Consider the following 17,621-nt stretch of genomic DNA (forward strand, 5'->3'; position numbering starts at 1 on the left):
TATTGGACTGCTTCCAAATTCATATTTTTCACACATGGCTATTTTAATAGGAATTCCAGTTCTTTGTACTTGTTTAACATGATACACACAGAATTCCTTGCTATTTTCATTTTTTTTTTTAATTGGCTTCCACCTGCATGCTTTGAAAACAGGTCATGCCCTTTTCCTCTGGGTAGCAGACTACTCTTGGAAATAAGAGCCATTCACACTTCTGTGCAGTCAAGCAGCACAATTCTGTCAAACCATGTTTAGAAAGTAAGGGCATTTATCAAAAAAACTCTTTACTCCTCAAGTTATGGTGGAAGTCAAAGAAAAAAATATGTAATTTATTACAAAGAGAGCTTTGTTTTAATTAAGTTAAAATGTAACTAATTTCTAACATGAACCTTTATGAAAGAAATATTGCCAAGCTCCATCATGGAAAGCCCTAAAGTAAAACACATGCTTTACAGTGGTTAAAGGTCACTGGTTGCAATTTTACTGTTAAATAAAACTTGTGAGTGTTAATAACCCAGTGGTCTAGGTCCCTACAATCCTTCAGTCAATATTTATCTGCTAAATCAGAATACTTCCCAAACAAATATGGGGTACAAATTGTCTCTTCACCCAACTTACTCCCTCTGAGGAGAATCAGTTCCCTAAAAGGCCAGTGTTTTGTACTTTGGGCCTAGCACTAAGTGATGTTACTGATACCTGCCTGACTCCACTCTTTTTCCAATGTAAACCTGGATTTTGGGATGCTAGAGCTGGAATTCTTTCATTCTTCACTGTCAGTCTCAGCCAACCAAGTTCAGGCAAAACAAGAATGACAAACTGCCCAGCTCGGTGATTAAACTCTATTGTCATTGAAAATGCTCGGGTCTTTTTTTTTTTTTTTATTTGAAACCTGTAAAGTGCACAGAGACCCTGACGGAGTTCTTCCAATTTACATGGCAAGTGACTACACAGCAAGCTGTGAATCTACAACATGCCAGCTTGCCACGCAGTGACTTATGTTTCAGGAATTCCCAAGGAGGTACTAGCCACAAGAGAGAACCTACCTTTTGAGGGGATGGAGTTGTTCAGCCAGTACAATGACAATGCTCTTCAGTCCCTTAAGAACTCAAAAGCTAACTTGCGCTCCATTGGAGTCTGTATCCTTGCCAATTATTGCAAACTGTACCACTACCAACCTTGGTGAAACCGGTCATAGCACACTAGAAGGCCCAATTATCCTTCTAAGTAAAAAGCCATGTACATCAGGAGATATCAGTGTGACATTCTATACCTTGGGCAAGTGTACTGTAACCCCCATATTCCTCATTTTCATATAATCGTGATCTTACCTATAAAGCATGCCTTGTAAGGTATCGGGAAAGGTTATGATCTGCTGAAAGTCATTTCTCTATCCATTTATGTGTATCATTAATGCATATGAAGTTATTAGAATTGTGTTGTATGGTGGTCACTAAAACATGCTGTAAGTTGGAGAATCAGCCAGATATTAGCTCCCCAGATGAAACAGCAAGGAAAGTAACCAATGCCTGGGCCGGGTGTCAAACAAACCCATCAACAGCCATTGTCCAGCAAGGGAGCTACAATGCAATGACTCATCTGCATGAGGCCACACTAGGGGAATCGCTCAACCTTGCTTGGAGAGATTCTGCAATGCCCCCAGACATGCCTAGACTTGTGCTTCCCCAAGCACATGGACTGAAGGTATAAAACAGACAGAGGGGACACATACTGGGCCCTTCTCCTGCCCCCACCTTCACTGCAAGCAACTAAGACACTGAGAAGAAAAGACTCCAACAGAGGAGATTGGCCCAGGTTTAAGGAACAAACCTGTGTATTAAGGACTGCAGTATCCAGTAGGGTGAGAAAAACTGCTTAATCTAGATGTTGTCCAGCCTAATAGGGTTGAGAGTTTAGACTGCGTGCTTATATTTTCTTTTCTTTTGGTAACCACTCTGACTTTTTGCCTATCACTTAATCACTTAAAATCTATCCTTGTAGTTAATACATTTGTTTGTTTGTTCTACCTGAAGCAGTGTGTTTGGTTTGAAGCGTGTCAGAGACTCCCCTTGGGATAACAAGCCTGGTACATATCAATTTCTTTGTTAAATTGACAAGTTCATATAAGCTTGCAGCTTCCAGAGGGCATGACTGGACATTACAAGACGGAGGTTTCTAGAGTTGTCTGGGACCAGAGATATTGGCTAGTGTCATTCAGTTGCACAATCCAAGGAGCAGCTTGCGTGCCAGAGGCTATGTGAGAACAGCCCAGGAGTGGGGGTTCTCACAGCAGAGCAGGGTAAGGCTGGCTCCCAGAGTCAAGGATCGGAGTGACCTAGCAGATCACTGGTCTGCATAACACCAGGGGAAAGTTACAGTCAGTCATTGTCCTCCTCAGCGACTCTCTCTGCACAAGGAGAATGTCAGCAAATTTGACAGGACTGCCAGGAGTCAATTCAGAGCATGTAAGCTTTAGGAATCTCCTTGTTCTTTTTCACCAAGTGTGGTCTATTATAACATCGGACAGGTGGGAGTTGGAGATCATCGCTCATGGCTATCCCCATCCTATTTCATCCTTTTACTTCCTACCCTCCTTTTCCCTCCTCTTCAGGGACCCTTCTCATGAGAGCCTACTGAAAATGGAAGTGGCCTTGTTGCTTTGTCTAGGAGCCACCGAGGAAGTACCACCAAAACACAGGGTAAGAGGCTTCTACTCTGTTATTTCCTTATTCCAAAGAAGAGAGGGCATATTTGTCCTATCCTAGATCAGAGGATTCTGAACATATACATACGCTGTCTCAGATTCAGGGCGGTAATGCTTGCTTTGATCATTCCATCTCTTTAAGCTTAAGATTGGTTCATAGCTCTATAACTTACAGGATGCATACTTCCACAAAGATATCCACTCAGCCCACAGCAAGTACTTAAGATTAACAGTTGAGCCCAACAGATAGTAGTACAAAGTACTGCTGTTTTGAGCTATCCACTGCATCGAGTCTTCATAAAATGCCTCGCAGTGGTAGCAGTATACTTGAGGAGACAGGCTACTCATGTTTATCTGTCCCTGGACAATTGGCTAGTCAGAGGCAGGTCCTAGCAAGAGACCATAACAGCTTCTCCTTATTCTCCCAACTAGGCCTTTTTGTGAACTACAAGAAAGCATCACACCTCATCACAGATGGTAGTTCAGAGAATTTGCTATTGCAATCAGCAAAAGCCTACTAGAGGACTGGTTCTAAATCCTGTAGTAGATACATGACAAAGTCAAGTTCCAACAATGATGGTGCAAACTTACCTAGGACAACTAGGTCACATGTCAGTATGCATGTAGGTGACATCCTTTACCATACTTCTACGGCCTCCACAACTCTAGCTGAGGCTGGTGTACTCTTTGTCCGAATACCACATCTACAAGAAGGTTACAGTACTGTTTCATGTCCTGAGGGACCTAGGTTGCTGGATAGATCCTAGGAGTGGATGAAAAGGGGTTCAACTCTGTGCCCCTTCTCCAACAATGAATCATCACAAATGCATCAGCAACAAGCTGGGGCCAAAACCATCTGCAAATGCAGGGGTTTTGGTCCCTGGTCTATTTGAAACTCCACATAAACATCCTGGAATTCAGGGCCATAAGAGTGTCTTGTATGACATTCCTACCTGTCCTGCAAAACTCCACAATGTAAATGTTGATGGACAACACCTCTGCAGTGCACTACATAAACAGGGAGGAGCTTGTTTATCACGCCTCTGCCAGGAAGCCATTAAGCTATGGACAGGAAGACATCAACAGAGAAGAACCCAGCTGGCTTCATACCTTCCAGGGTTTTACCAACTATCTCTAGCAGACTTCTTGAGCAGGCATGCAGTAACCAACCATGGTGCTCACTGCAGCAATCCACCATAGAGCCAATGTTCAATTCATGGAGGGATTCCCACAATAGCCCTTTTCACTACCAATGACTATGACAAATGTCTTCATTTTTGTTCCACCTTCCTGCTATAGTGGGCTCAATGCCTCCTATGTGCCTTTCCACCTATTCCTCAAATACTCACAGTGATGGTCAAGGTCAGATGGAACAAGGGCACACTGATTCTCATAGCTCCAGTTCTGGCCAACAGACTTATTGCAAATGTCCATTCAGCCCCCATCCATCTCCCAGACATAATATCCCAGAATCGTGTCAGATATTGCACCAACATCCACAGTTATTGCACCTGACTGCAAGGATGTTGGCTTTTTGAACAATACTGGCAGACTTCTCCTGACATACTGAGGTAATTCTTACACAGATCAGAAAGCCATCTGCAAGATCTACTCAAAATTGAAAAGGTTTGCCTTACGGGCTTCCTTAACATGATCTAGACCCAGTGGAGCTCCCAGTACACACAATCCTCAACTACATGCTGTCCTTGAGCATTCAGCTCTCAGGGTCCAATTTATAGTAGTATTGGCATGTCATACTGGGGTTAAATTGTATTTCTTACGCCTGACAGTATCCACTTCCTCGAAGGCTTTGTCCTCCTAAAGCTCCTTTGAGCCACTTTCAAGCTGCTCATTTCATCATCTAACCCTTAAAACATTTTTTCTGATTTGCTGTCACCTTGGCAAGGAGGGTCAATGAACTCCAAGCCCTCCTGGTTGAACCTCCCTGTATGTTCTTCCATTGAGACCCAGGGTTGCTGGATCCATTGCATCTCAAGTTCCAACTTACGGTAGTTCTCAGAATTCCCTCAGAACCAGTCAATCTAATCATCCTCCTGAAACTGCAAGGGGAAAAGTTACACACTCTGGACATCTCCAGAGTCTCACTCTATTGCTCTTGACAGGACCAAGCCCTTTAGGCTTTCTCCTCACCTCTTTGTGGCCATATCTGCCCTTTCAAAAGGCTGGGTCGTCTCATCACGAAGAATCACTCAGTGGATCACGTGCTATATTTCCATCTTTTTCAAGTGTCAGGCAAGGCCTCTCCTTCTGATTGTCAAGGTTCACTCCATCAGGAGGCAGGCAACATCTTCAGCTTCCTTTTAAAAAACATTTTTATTATCCTCAATCTGCAAGCATCAACATGGAGCAAACAACTCATTAGCCTTTGTCCAACATTATGCTCTTGACTTACCAGCTAAATCAGATGCCAAGTTTGGGAGAGCAGTGCTTTCAAACATTATTTGACTAATACAGCTAGAATGGCTCATTCCCATCATACAGTGAGGATACTGCTGACAAGTTGCATATTGTGATATTCACACAAATACTTGGACTGAACTATTACTTACTACTTACTTACTATTACTGTAGCTGTGGTTCTTAGATGTTGCAGTTAGTGTGGCTCCCATGACCCACCCTCCGTCTCTGCTTTTTGAAGTCCTCTGTACCTATGGGCTTTGAATTGTGAGGGAACTGAGGGAGGGTCATGGCCACCCCACTCTTTACGACTTCGTATGAAAGCATGAGGAGGTGCATGTGTAGCCTATATGGATGTAACTTTTCAAAAACTCAGGTCCACAATGACTGTATCTCAAAGAACCACAGTTATATATCGTACAGTAACATTCTGTTTGTTGTCAGTTGCTGCCATATATCAAATACTGAAATTTATGAAGGATAGAAATTTTGATTTGCAAAGAGAATAAATACAACATTTCAAAAGCAAAGGCTCATGCTTATTTAGTTTGTTTTCTCTTTGACATATGTGGAAGATTTTATGACAGATGAAATCTTCAACAGCAGATTAAAATATGTGTTGGTTCAACAATTAGAAATTATTCTTTATGCTATCTGTATAGTTCTCTCAAACTTTTTTCTATAACATATATTCTAATTTAGAATGATGCTCCGAAAGAGGAAGAGAAATTGAATAATGAAATAGAGGCTATTGTAGATCTAAAGGAAAATGGAGTAGTCCATTTTTTATTGATAACCTTGTTAAAGGAAAAATACTATTCTTATGAAACTACTCCATCTAATTTATTGGAACTATACTGTAGTTATATTTGACTGAACAGCAACCTAGTTTGATGCCATCCTCCAAGAAATGTTGGAGAACACTACATGGCAGCCTGCCATCTTGAATTTCCAAATGCTATTATTGCTGTAGCTGGAATAGATACATAAGAAAGACCAAGTGGTCATTGAAGCCTCCGTCTTGGAGCTGTAGGCATGGTCATATGTGAAAATGTACAGTATAGACTCTTAATAACATACCTAGGTCTTATATAGTACTTTCTATCCGTAGACTGCAAAGCACTTTACAAAGGGAGAAGTATCATTATCCCCATCTTACGGATGGGGAAAATGAGGCATGGGGAGTTGAAGTGACTTGCCCAAGATCATCCCATAGGCTGCTGGCAGAGGTGGGTATCCTGAGTCCCAGTGCTATGCACTAGCTTCTAAGCCACAAAAGGAAATTAGACCTCCATGTATTTCTTAAGGTGGAAAGCAGTTGAATTTGTTTCAAACCCTTAAAAGACACTTCAACTGTACATAAAGAAAATACCTTTTTTAAAGGAGGTGAAAGCAGGTTTCAGAATAGGAAGTCATTGCCAAAATGCTAATCCCCTTTGTAGATGCTTTAGACTGGGAGGCAATATTTGGCTAATATATATGTGTATCATTATCTTCCATTCAAATCCTCAGGTGGATACCAGACCACACAACCACCACGTTTCCTTTATTGAACAGAAAATCACTTTAACTAATGCCTTCCACAAATCCCTTATAGAAGGTGTGCTTTATTAATGTTTTGCCTTTATACCACATTCCCCATATAATATGTCTGTCTTCAGTCTGTCCCATTCTCCAGAAAGGGAACTATTGCTGTAGGATTGTCAGAATATACAGTGTAACAATGAATTCGTTAAACTTAACATAGAACAGAAAAGTGGTGTGGACAATATGAAGTGGAAGGTATTAGGAGTTGGTGACTCTCTCTCTCTCTCTCTCTCTCTCTCTCTCTCTCTCTCTCTCTCTTAACAGAAGAAGCTGATGAAACTTGGCATAACCTTAACGATAGTGCCATGACTATAGTGTTTTACTGAAATACTGTTTATAAAAAAACTTATACCACATAATGTGAATTAAGGAATCTTAACTAACTTGACTTCTTTAAAAAATATTTTCTATAACTTGAAAACTTTAGATGAAAGATTTTTTTGATCCAAGTGTGCAGATAACTTCACCTGAAGTCAGAGACCAAGCAGCACAAAAGGGTAATGCAGTAGAAGATCATGAGAACATATGAATAAGGGAATAATATAAACTTATGTAATACAGTTTTTCTCTACTGCCTTACTTACATGTGTACTTAGAACCTGTGGTCATGTAATTTTGCCTGTATTGCAATGCATACTTTCAAAATGGCAGAGTTAAGGCTGGAAACACAACCTTAATCTTCTTGCCTGTCTCTTTGTTTGCTGTATTCTGCAAATTTAGCTTTGTTACCTTTTTTTTTAGCATTGTTTCCTGTGTGCTTATAGAAAACCCACTACCCCCTCAAGTTTAAGACTGCTTTTCCAGATGGTTTTCTTTTCTATTTCTTGGTCAAGAATTGTATGCTTGTGTGTGTCAGGGGCCATTACGCTAGAAATTTGGAGGCAACAGGTGGGCTTGGTGAAGCTGGACTGATGCCAAATTCAGAGGAAAAAGAGAACCCCTAACTCTTGACCTCAGGGTTGGGTATACCAACTTCCTGCCTCCCACCTCCCATTTAATTTTGTTTCCGATACTGCCGGGACCAGCTATCAAAAGAGAGATGAAGACAGATGAGTTCTACCATGTCGCTGTGATGACCTTTCATAGTCTGAAGTTGCCGATGCAATACAAATAACATAATTGGTACAAAGTCCAGATGTCTGGTCCCCTTGCCCTAACTCCAATCAATGCCATGTTCCTTAACCCAATATACAGCAAACAACCCATACACATAGTGTGACAAAGTGGTATCATATGCAATCAATAACCCAAGAAGAAGAAAAAATTGTGATTGGACAATGAATCTGCAGAAGGCCACCTCTGTCTGCTCCTGTTCATATATAGGCAAGCAGCTTGTCAGACACAGTCCCAGCATCCAGACACAGTCCATCATCCACCCAGGGGTGTAAGTCCACCCCCAGACTCAACCCATAATTTGGCTTGTCTGGGAAGGGCCAACCCTCTTTTATATATGTAGGCAGTTCTGTCTCAACTGATGTTTCTTCAGTTGTTGTCCTAAAGAAAGCAGATTACTGTAATTGAGTCTGGCTGAAAGTGACAAAGGTAAGGTTGTTGAGGCTTGTATCAGAAAGGAAACATCTCGACTTTCCTGACAGGAGCAGGTCGGGGTGGGAAGCTCTTTGCCATTGCTTTCTGGAAATACGGAAGAAAAAGTTGAGGACCTAACAAATCCCAAATTTTAATTTTTAAGTCAAAAAGGTTGGGCAGACTCCTTTAATCAAGGGAAAGATGTCATTTCTGTTTCTAATATCTATTCCCCTATGCTACCAATGTTTTCTTGGTCTTTTCTTGATTGAGCGTCAGATTGTTATATATCATCCAAGAATTGGTTGAAGGCTGGACACTGGGAAAACCATTGACTATGCCACTGTGACACACACACACACACACACACACACGGATAGAGAGCTGAGTGTCATCAAAGTATCAGTTGCACTGCAGTGCAAATGTCTGATCTCTGTTAGAGGTTTTTGTACCCGTTGAATAATATAACAGAAGAAAGCCCATGTGACATAGGAGTAATTGTCCAGTATTTCTTTGAGAGAAAAGGATTGAGCTACATAAGCACAATTTAGCTATTCCTGCTGTGGTTTCCAGGCATGTCCAAAAAAAAAAAAAAAATAACCTTGCAGTCAGTGATATCAAAATTTTCTGATAGATCTTTTTAAAATAAAATACAATAATAATCATAGATGCTTCATGACTTACTGAAGGTAAATATTGATCAGTTTGTTCACACTAGCAAACTAAATCTTAAAACCAAATTAAAAGAGATCAAGGAATTCTAGAATTCTACTTCTTCGTTAACTATATTTCCCCACAAAAAATGAAGATTAAAAACGAGAATAATCATCCTGCCTAATAGGTATCAGTCTCACATATAGCTTCTTCATCATGGCCCTAACAATCTTCTTAAGAAATGCTGGATATCCCAAGAAGGATGTGAGTCCAAATTGCCGGTTGTAATTTAGAGCTCTGAATGCTTCCAGAGTCTGAATGAGCAAAACTGCCTGAAACACAAGAAGAGGAAGAAGCCTCAGTCCCGTCTCCTCTTTCCCACCATCTGATCTGTATGCACATCTTTTGCCATGCAGGTCAATAATTCAGTTGCAGATGGGGCTCATTTCTCTCTCAAAGATCAAAAGGTCATTATTTTTAATTCCTCTGTGACACAGATCAAGACCTTGGAACACTTCGTCCTAAAATATGAATATTTTGCAACCTTACCTGTAATGCAAATACTGAATATATACCAAATGTTTATTCACTATGAGCAAAAGTGATAACTAAAACCTTTCTTTATTTTGGAACTTAATTCATAGGTAACATCAAACTATCTCCTTCACGCACATATTGATACTGTAAGATCACAAATTGCTCTGAAGTTTTTACAGTGCATTGCTTTAAGATAGGCTTATTCTGGGACCTTCACATTTTAAGAAACTTTTTAGAAATGTACTGGAATTGTTTTAGAGTTTCTCTCTAAGCTGTGACTTCTCATGGTTTTAGAGTGGACTAGTAATATTGGTTTAATATTTTTGGTGGTTTAATTTTCTTTACTTGCTTTTATTGATAGCATTTTTTTTTAAAGGAAAACCTCTTGATACTGCATTGTTTGGAACTCTGTAGTATTTAATCATTGATCCCCATGGCCACTTGAAAAGGTCCATTTGTCTTTTGGGGAAAATTCTTGCCATGATCATTTATACCACCTTTTGTAGTTATGCGTTAAGCAAGGTCTGGCAGGGTCTTGGATGGAAAGCGTCAAAAAGATCTGTGGTGGGAAGTTGTTAATACAGTTGGAGGCACTCTTCTGTCTTAGTAAACACCAAATTGTGCCATTGTGTGGCTGGATAAAATACAGAACTAAAGCCCTAGTTGCTAGTAGTCCATAAAGCTTCCCTGGCATACCACTTTTTTTTTTTTTCTCCTAACCTATGTCAGATTGTGCCTGTTTTGGATTGTAGCTGCCTCTGGTGGGTGTGAAGTGACCCCCTACCATATAAATTTTGTAAAGTTGGATCTGTTGGATGAAACGCACTGAATAAATGTAAGCTATTATTTTTATTATAGTTACAGCACCCCAGGCAGTTCCAGCTGTAATACAGAATTTAGTGATAGCTGTTATAGTACGTTAATATATTACCTCATTTCACATTCAGTTTATGTGGTCAGTCTAAAAAGATAGTGTTACCTATGAGTTAGATGTCATCACTTTTACCTGATCAGCATTTCAGAGTATTCTCTTCAAATTTATATTTTAGAAGAGAGTTGATAGACTAAACACTTTATAACTTGATAACAGGATATAAAATTATGTTGGTTTCTTCCAGGATTTATGGCTTTATTATAATGTTTGTACTTATGTATGTATGCTTTAAGAGGGTATCTTGACAGCCCCCATTGGTATAGAAGACCTTTACTATAATAGTAGCAGCACATTCCTGTACAGGCAGTAATGGGTAAAGGATACAGAGGGTCAATTCCAGCTCTGCTTGGGATGTGTTTCTTCATTTGAAAGTCTGATGGAACCAGAGTGTCTGTGATCTACTTAAATCTGTTCTTTTAAACATTATGCCAGCCATGTAACTACTGCAGCTGCTCAGTATTGCACTGCCTTGATTCAAACTGTGCACCAGGGAGATTATTTGGCCCTTTTTTTTTCTACAATAGGCAATACGTTCCCTAATTTGGGAAACTGAATATCCCCATATTTTGAGGATTAGTAGCTGTCCCAGTAAATAAAGTTTACATAATTTTCTATTTTCCTCATAATGTGTAATTTGTTCCTACTAACAGTTAAACGTAAGTTCTGTTCTATGTTAGTATCATTGTGCCTTCCCACAGAGATCTAATGCGTTTTACATTGAATGTAATAAAGTTAAGAGAAGAATTTACCATGAGTCATAGATAGCTGACATAAATGTAAGATAAATACAATGACTATCATATAATGAGCAATATGTAATAACTTCCTTTTAATTAAAAATATGTAATCCTCTTTACTGGCCTTTGTAATTTATATGGTTAATATATTGAATACAATTCAGATTAAGCATAATTAACCACAAGAGTGAGCATTTTGTTGTTGTTGTTGCTCTGTAAGAAAGTACATGACAGTTGGTATATCTTTGCAGTAAAGAAGGGACTCTTTGGTCATGTATAATAGAGAAATAGGCATTTTTTCTTTTAAATAACAATAGCAGAGAGCCTGTTGAGTGCCACAGAATTGTAAAGAGCCTTATTAAGCTCTTGGTAACCCTTAGAAGAAAAAACTTTTCTCCCCAGGACTTTCTCAGCTTTAAATACTTTATTGTAGCTTTCATTTCCAAGTCCTCTAAAGAGACCCTCAAGAATAGCAGGTGCTCTGATCAAAGATAGGAAGGTTCATGTTTGTCAAAAGAATATCTGGATTTGGATACTGGTTTCTGGGGGGGGAAATCTTTTAAATTAAATTTGCTGTCTTTTTTTATAATAGTCTTTTGATACTCATTTTTAAGTGTTCAGCTGCAACAAAAGATATGGCTTATATTCTAAAACAAGGCTTTTGCAGCAGAGCTTGCAATATGGTCTGACTTTTGACCACATTGTAAGAGGTGCTTAGCACCCTCCACTTCTAGATCAAGCCCTTTGACTGTGCTAGCATGTGTGCGCACACTGCTATCTGATCTAATGTCTCCTGTGCACTAGTAGTAATTCAGTTGCATGGTTCTGAATACAGTTTTGAAAGTATATGATCTGGCTCATGTGGTACAGAGAGATCTCTCTGATTCTGGGGTTCAGACTTCTGTCTCTCAGGATGTTAAATTCTGGTATATTGCTGTACTTAATTCACTTTCCCTTATCACAATATAGAAGTTGTTTACAATCAGTCACAATTAATCTTTTATTTTTTTCTAATATGTTTCTAGGATGTGTGCCGTATTTGGTGGAATCTATTGCCTTCGCCATTCAGTACAGTGCCTTGTAGTGGACAAAGAATCTGGACGGTAAGGGTAATACTGTACAAGTAACCCTTGTATATAAAACACAGTTAAAAAATGCTGAAGTCGATTTTTAAAGAATTATTCTTCAAAGATCCCCCTTGGTATTAAGAACACATCAACCTTGATTAAAAGTAATTTGTGTATAGGTCCTCCAGAACAAGGAAAGTGGGTCTAGAATATAGAAACTAAATTAATTTCCCTGTGATATTACTACAGCTCCTGATCACCCAAGCTTGGAAGACAAATCATTTCAGCTGCCGGGGGGCTGGTGATGAGTGATGTTAGTTTTCCTTGTGGCCTTACCTACTCTAATTGATTTTCATCAGATGACAACAAAGCCCTCTGTTATTGCATTTTTAAAAATGGAGCTCACCTAAAGACTCATCAGATTAATCTTTGCTGATAATGTATGTCACTCCAAGAGAAAAGACTTTAATGAGTTTTTAGGTAGATTGTTGTCATAAACTATGCTGCCCTCTTATCCTAGAATAAATTCTTTTACAGCAGTATCAGGCCTGCAGGCAGGTTTAAAGTTGAGTGAAGAAAAATCATCCCACGTCCCCCCTCTCCCTCCCCCCCCCATGACATTAGTTGCACCTCTGTGAATTTTTATAGTTACCATTGTGTCTTTTTTTCAAGGATTTAAAAGTCAAAATACGCCACAAACTGAAACTTGATGATCTAAATCTTATTCTGAGAGTGTACTTAATTTTAAAAACAAAACAAAGTTATAATATTTTTTTCTAAGTTGGATATTTTTAAGTTATTGGAATGGAAACAGAAACTATTGTAAGTTACTGCTTTAGAGTTGCTGTGCAGCATTCAACAGCTGTTCAACACCCAGAGGTGTGATAACTTGGTGGTTGAAGTGATTCCAGTAAATGGTTGTAAAATGTTTTGATTTCTTTAGAGATGAAAGAAGCTGTACATGGAAATTCTTGTTTTGTGTTTTGGGGTTTTTATTCTTTGGAATTCTTGTTTTGTTTTGTTTCCAGGTGCTTTGTGTGAGCTTTTATAACTGTGTTTTTAAACTGTTGTTCAGTTTCTGTTGACAAATATTTCAGAGTTTGTAAGGAGGATATTGAAAATCAGTTCTTGTTTATCTTAGAAAACGTTGATGGGTTTGTGCAATAATATTTTAATAAGGATAATTGTTTAGTATGTTAATTTAAATTGACACAACTCACTTACCTTGCATGGTTCTTGCAGCGAAACTGAACCTTACCATATTGTGCTTAGATATACACATAACACCAATTCTTTGTAGACCACTGATATTCTAGGAACATACAGAATTGCCAGTTTCAGTGCTAACTACTCCATAGTTGATTCAGTAGTACTATTTGCTTAACACAGAGGGCTAACTGGTCCAGTGGTGCTGATTCTCCTCCTTGCTACCAGATGCTTCTGCATGCTTCCAGGAACTTTTAAGCCTTGTGTGCATGTAGAAGCAGCTGGAAATGAGGAGGAGAAGCTGACATAGCTATTGTTAAACAAGAGGATGAAGAGAGGAAACAAAAATCACTTTTGGAGAGCAAAGCCTCCAGTGGGGCTATGACTCACAGTCATCAAAAGGAGAGCAGTGTTCAGGGGAGAAAAGGAATAGTTGGATGGGCAACACGTGATAACAAATGTAATATGTGGTTTTAAGCAGAAGGGGAGATATCTCCTGGTCCACTCCTCTGTTAAGAGGTAGTCCATTCTATGGAAAACTTTCTTCCTTAACCCATTTATTTGAGCTCAGGTCACCTAGTAATTTTTTTCCCAGTTTTCTGAATTTTGCCCCCTCATTTCCTATCCAATTGACTTCTCATCTTTTATATATTCTCCTCATCTCTCTCTTAATTACTATCTTAGTCTCTTTTTTCATACAATGCAGTTTTTGTTCTTTCCAGCATGGCTCAAATGCTGGGTATTATCAGAATTTATCCACCATTGGTGCCATCTTTGCCTCTTTTATGGCCACGACATTCCTCTAATTTATTTGTCTTGTCAATTATTTCTGCTATTGCACCTCTCCTGTTCTCTGAATTTTTTTTTCATGAAAAGAGAATCCATGCAGCATCACACTGCTAAGCATTTCAAACCCTTCTTAGAAACTTGACTCTAGAAATTGCCACTCTTTGTCTGTTGGGTGTGTTCTAAATAACGAGCATAAATCTATTCACTTCATCAGAGTTCAGTGAGTCTTCATACTTCCTATATGTGCTTGAATTAGCCCATTTGCATAATTAACTAGCCCACTCATGCCATTTTAGGGCATCTGCTCCTATTTTCACTGACTCTTTACCAGACTCCTTTTTCCTGAAATAATTCACCTTTTGAACAGTTATCTAGTTAGTGTGTTATCTGAACCTTTATATGAAAATATTGCATGAAGTCCAGCTTCCAAAATTTGGCTATCTGCATCTTCCATGGTTTGGGCCATCATGAACATATTAAGCCCATGTTCCAGTCCCTTTCCTGGCTACCAGGCTGCTTCCGATGCCAGTTTTAAGGTCTTCATCCTAATTTTCAAAGCCATCAGTTGACCAAGTCCAGGCTATATTAAAAATAAAACCTAAATTGCAATCTATGAATGACTGAGACAGTGTAAAAAGACTGGGACAAAGCTTTCTCGGCTGACAGAATACAGCTATGGAACAAACTTCCAGGGAAGGTTAGGTGAATCCAGAACCTGACCATCTAAAGGAAATGGTGCAAAGCCTTTCTTTGTGACAGAATCATTGTACTATAACAAGAATGCCACTTTCAAAGCTAGGACCCCTTTCTGAATCTCCCTCAAGAAATTTCCCTTTTCCTTGCTAAACTTTCACATTTGGCATTTTTGTTCTTTTGAGTTACCCTTGTCTTCCACTTTGAGCTACCTATCACTGCTATTAGTAGTTCAGTTTAGGGCTTCAGTATCACTGAGTATAAACATACAGTGTATATTGTATACCAGCATTTCCAGTTTACTATCATTCCAAGCATACCTAGATAGTTCATGGGTATTTTCATTTTCAAATAAATGCCTTTGGATCACATCTGTACTAGCATACAAACACCTTTGTATTCATCCAAATGAGTGTAGTCTAACACTTGAGGCACACACCCAGAAGTGCTTCACCTTCAACATGTGAGCCAAAGCAACTGTCTACATGTTAATTTGTAAAAAGAAAAGGAGTACTTGTGGCACCTTAGAGACTAACAAATTTGTACAAGTACTCCTTTTTTTTTTTGCGAATACAGACTAACACGGCTGCTACTCTGAAAAATGTTAATTTGTATATCACATAAGAAACAGTCTCTTAATTTTCAGCCAGGTCTTAGTTCCTGTAGCTCCTGAATTTTTTTCTTTACTATATTTTTGGTGTCTAGGCACAGGGAATATCCTCCACTGAGTATAGCTACAAATAGACAACCACTAATCAATATATTTCATATTGTCTATGTAAATTCCCATGCCAGCATTATTTCTTCTTCATTTTTGTTTGTTCCTCATCTAAATGGTACAACTCCAAATCCAATCCAAGAGTCACTTACATATTTTCCCTGTTTTTTTGTCTTCTGTAGGCACGCTATCCAAACCCTTCTTCCTCTAATGCTGTGGCATCGAACTAATTAGGTGCAGAGAGCCAAAGTCTGTTTAATTTTGGTCTGTGGGCTAGTTTTATAAATTTGGACTACGTATCTCCTATTGATGCACTAAGGAAGCTAGTACATAGATCATAGATGGCCTTTATGTAGGAACTAAACGTTTAGATGATATGATCTTTTCAATAACTTTTTGTCACATTTAGTATTGCTCAGTGAGAAAACATTCTTCCTTTAGAAACACCACTGTTTCTGCCCTTTCTTTTCTTCCTTCCTTTGTGCCTCCTCTTTTCTTCACTGCGCCTTTCCTTCTGTGCAGAAGCTCTACTTCCCATTTTTCCATGGCTTCATTTTCACCTCCTTTCTGTTCTAGTCACTTAAATGATCTGCAATTGACTAGTTAATGTTGATATTGATGTTTCATCACTGGGCTTTCTGTCAGCGCTCCAGTGTTGGTAATAGGGGGCAGAAGAGTTTACACCTCTCATCCATAGTTTCATGCTACATGCAGGCTCAGGAAGACAGTGTATTGGTTACATATGCTTTATCCACATCCCTGAATAGTAGAAATTTATTCAGATTTTACACTTAAACTATCATTTGATAAATATTATATCTCACATAGGGCTCATAAATATATCAGAGAGGCTAGATCCAACCAGCAGGGTGCATATTTGACCTCTCTGTTATGATTCTTCTACAATTTAGGGAAGACACCTTTTTTTTTTTTAAATTCATTTTTAAAGCTCATTGTCCTCATAGCTTTGTTTTCCAACTATTTTCTGTTAATGTACTCTGTGGCTTATTCTAATATAGTCAGGCACTAGATTTATGTGTGGCAGATTTTATAATGGCCACAAGCTGGTCAAGAGAAGTTGAATACCTCCCCTACAAATTAGTGCAAGTTCACCAGCAAAGTGTCCAGTCAAAGAACAAGGAATAAAATGGACTTGTCCTTGAAGTTTTTAATAAAGTGATTTTATTTGCTGGTTGGCTATCATCTGACATGGCCAACAGCTCAAAGTTTGTAACAAAAGTTGGTCCTGTTTGTCACAGAGGTTTAAGGATACACACGAGGAACCTCTCTATCACTAAAACAAGTTCTTAGGCCACTACCCACCTTCTCTGAAACACCTCTAACATCTTACCAGAGCAGGGCAGATAAGGATCAATACTCCCTTCCACAGTACCCAATGAAATTCCATCTTCACTAGATTATTGTCCATATCTTATATAATAGAATGGCTTTCTTGAATGTAATGACTTTTACATGGAGTTTGTTGTATATAAACCATTATAATAATATGCAAAGAGGAGGTTATAGAAAGCTGGAATCTTTTAGATGTAGTTGTTCCAAGACTTGAATAATGCACCTAAAAAGTTTTTCACTGTAGCTATATATCTTTGTTTGAACAGGTGTTGTATAAATAATTCTGCTTCAATTAAACATAAACAAAGAAAGGAAGGAAAAAAGCTGAAAAGATTACATAAACAAGCAACCTAATGTAAATCACCAATAGGTTTCATTAGTAAAAATTTGCCATGTTGCTAGATACTATAAACTTGGCATAACTCTGGTGTTGTATGTTAGCAACTGAAAGAGGATCATGCTGTTTGCCCTAAGGGAAATGCAAATTGAATTTCATTACTATTATCCTTTTGTTGTCTTTTTTGCTTTTAATTCCTGTATGCTTAGTAGAGATTGCTCATTTAGCTTAATTTGATAAGATTTAAGGTATTTTAATTTACATCAAGTATGTTTCAAGTATGGTTACATTAAAAATAATTGCTAACGTTTTACGTTGAGCCCACTTTAAATGTGTTTCTGCTAAAATAATTCTGGCCCAAAATCTGAA

The 17,621-nt window shown here is 38.6% G+C and overlaps 1 protein-coding gene across 2 annotated transcripts in view; it reads left to right on the plus strand.

The window, feature by feature from the left end:
* Positions 1 to 17,621, plus strand: part of CHM (CHM Rab escort protein) — a 139,872-nt gene that overhangs the window by 89,861 nt on the left and 32,390 nt on the right. For both annotated transcript variants that reach the window (XM_038415687.2, XM_043491826.1), the window contains exon 9: positions 12,115 to 12,192. In XM_038415687.2, the coding sequence (XP_038271615.1) occupies positions 12,115 to 12,192 (78 nt within the window). The remainder of the gene's footprint in view (positions 1 to 12,114; positions 12,193 to 17,621) is intronic.

This window comes from Dermochelys coriacea, chromosome 9 (genome assembly GCF_009764565.3).
Source record: "Dermochelys coriacea isolate rDerCor1 chromosome 9, rDerCor1.pri.v4, whole genome shotgun sequence".
NCBI lineage: Eukaryota > Metazoa > Chordata > Testudines > Dermochelyidae > Dermochelys > Dermochelys coriacea.